At 47.8% G+C, this 2,623-nt stretch overlaps 1 protein-coding gene across 1 annotated transcript; it reads right to left on the bottom strand.

Annotated features, from left to right (window-relative positions):
* Positions 1-479: 479 nt before the first annotated feature.
* LOC311121432 (phosducin-like) lies at positions 480-2,289 on the bottom strand (the record flags this gene model as incomplete). Its single annotated transcript, XM_084195922.1, has 3 exons — positions 480-1,010; positions 1,352-1,500; positions 2,244-2,289. The coding sequence occupies 3 exons, from the start codon at positions 2,287-2,289 to the stop codon at positions 480-482; spliced, it is 726 nt and encodes a 241-aa protein (XP_084052048.1).
* Positions 2,290-2,623: the final 334 nt, after the last annotated feature.

Genomic DNA, 2,623 nt, shown 5'->3' with positions numbered 1-2,623 from the left:
GCTTTGGATTAAAGTGTCTGCTAAATGATATATTATTATATGTCTCGTTTTCCCCCTTTACATACAAGTAGCCTATTAATAGACCAACTTTGGCCCCGACAATAAGTTAACTGGAACTGCAGGGTAACTTGTCATTTTCTAGTAGGAATTCAAACCCTAATCCACATCTGGTACACATGCCACCTGTATTCAGGCTGCTGAGGTTTCTTCCCTGGATGGACATTATATTATCCCTCATTTAGGGAATGGACTCCCTCTACAGTACGCTCAGGCCGCTCTAGTGCAGTCAGCCCAGTATGTGTGCGTCTGCTACTCTCTGTTACACAAAATAAGCATCAATCCTCCTCCACATACTTCCCTCCTTCAACCCCACCATCCCTTCATCACTCCACTCCACCATAAACCCCTGTCCTCCATCTCCTCCTCCACACACCTCCCTTCCGCAACCCTTTCATCCCACCTCCATTTCCATTCCTCCATCACTCCACTGCCTCCACATCCACGGCTGCCTCCTCTTCCTCTCCACCAACCACTACATCTTTCTCCGGCAGCAGGCCGTAGCCGTTGAGGAAAGCCTCCACGTCGGTGGCGAAGAACTCCTCGTTGAAGTGCTGGTTGGTGGCCAGGAAGTTCCCCAGCAGCTCGCCGGCCTTGTACACCAGCATGGTGGGCAGGACGCTGTCAGTGAAGCGCTCCCCCGCACCAGTCGCCGCCGCGTCAATCCTGCAAAACTTGACGCTGGTGTACTCGGTGGCCAGGCAGTCCAGGCAGGAGTTGAGCGCCTCGCAACCTTTGATCCCTTCCTTGTAGATGTGCACAACCACCACGGTGAGCCGGTGCTCCTTCTCAATTACCTCCAGGAATGCCTCGCCGCTGTCCAGCTCGTACACACCCTCGAACTTGGGCCCGAAGCTGAGGCGCTCGTGCATCTCCTGCATGCACTGCTTGCGGTACTTTTTCATGCACTTCTCGTCATCCTCCTTAATCAGCTCGTACTCCTGTACGCTCATCTAAAACCATGACAATGAACAAAGAATGATTTACAGTTTATTGATCGTCATGGACACTGTCTCCTTACACAGTCATGTCTTGTTTTGTTTTTAGCTCACTAAGGCAGTTAGTGTTTACAGCCCATATATCATTAGAGTCACACCTGTTTAGACTATGTTAGCCATCTGTATAATGAGACATAGAGAGACCTAGTCTGGGTGTTCAATTGACCGGTCCAAGATACTGGAAGGGGACACTTAAGTGAACTCATTTAAGGTGTACATTTGTCAGCATGTTTCTGTTTGTGCATTTGGACCATAGAAATACACATTAAACTGTGATGTAACCTAATCTAACCCACCTTGCGGTTGAGGCCTCCCCTGCCGTCATCTTTGGGCCTGTGTGGGGAGGACATCTGCCTGAGCAGCTCTCTCTTCTGGGGGGGCAGGGACTCCTGGTCCATGCTCTCAAGCTTAAACCTCCTCCAGTCATTGATCACTCCCTTTGGGCCTGGAAAAAACAGGACAACGATCATTCATTTGTGGTCATATGGAAATACTGTAAGCCTCAGACTCCTGTCTTGTCATCCTCAATGGTTTGTAATGTTTGTAGGCCTACTGCCATTGACCTGGTGTGCCGAACTGACACAGAATTGCAGAACAGTATTCTTGATGTCATGTGCCGAGACTCCACCAAAATAGAGTTTATACATGGCAGCAGCCATCTTTGTTTTGGGCTGTGACTCAGATGAACACAGCAGACTGTGTGTGTGATTGACAGATGTACAATGTGCAGTGCTGGATGGGTTGGCCCTAGGGTTCCTGTGGTCTCCCGCCCTCTGATGGATTATGGCCTAAACTAGACGCTTAAGGCTGTCTTCTAATTGCACCTTGGTTGCGTAGGAGTAGGTAGGAAAGTAGCTTAGAGCGTCTGTCAGTGCCAGAACACCACAGAGCTCTGTGTCTCTCTGCTACCTGCTACTAACATTGCTTATCCCTTTCTAGTGGGTGGCTGCTTGCCGGCTGTGTGCTGTATTTGACCTCTCCCTGATTCAAAGGAATAATGCCATATATCCTATCAGGCTTACTGTGGAAAAGCAGACAGACTGTTGCCGGTGTCTTATATAGGTCTGATCTCAGATAGACCTAAATGTTCTAAGGATGAACTGTAAATGTCCAAGACACCACCTTCACACTTTAATCACACACTCACACACACACACAAACAGACACACACATTAGCCTCATCCTCACCTGTGTGGGTGACATTGGCCTCCTCCTCATCGACGTTTCCAGACATTATGTTTGAGATTTAGCTGTTGGAAACAGAACACAGGAGGGGAGGGGATGTTTTAAAAGTCTCTCAGAACCTAAACCATCGTTCATTGAACAAAAGGAACATTGTGACAATAAAGCTCAAGATCATTCAGGATTATCATATTTTGCAGTTCGGCCATTTTGAGTGGTGTTTGGTGTGCTCATAGGGGATGTACTCTTCAGTGTTGTCTCTGAAAAACACTCTTTATAATGGGCCAAAGTGATAGCTGAGATGTTGCATGTTGACACCATATAATCCTTTTTGGGACTGAGGGCCATTGATATCAGACAGAATGACTGCTCTACCTATTTCAATT

This window comes from Coregonus lavaretus (assembly GCF_964263955.1).
Source record: "Coregonus lavaretus genome assembly, contig: HAP1_SCAFFOLD_8483, whole genome shotgun sequence".
Classification (NCBI taxonomy): domain Eukaryota; kingdom Metazoa; phylum Chordata; class Actinopteri; order Salmoniformes; family Salmonidae; genus Coregonus; species Coregonus lavaretus.
The sequence above is the reverse complement of the archived record's forward strand: the minus strand, read 5'-3'. Positions and strand labels throughout refer to the sequence as shown.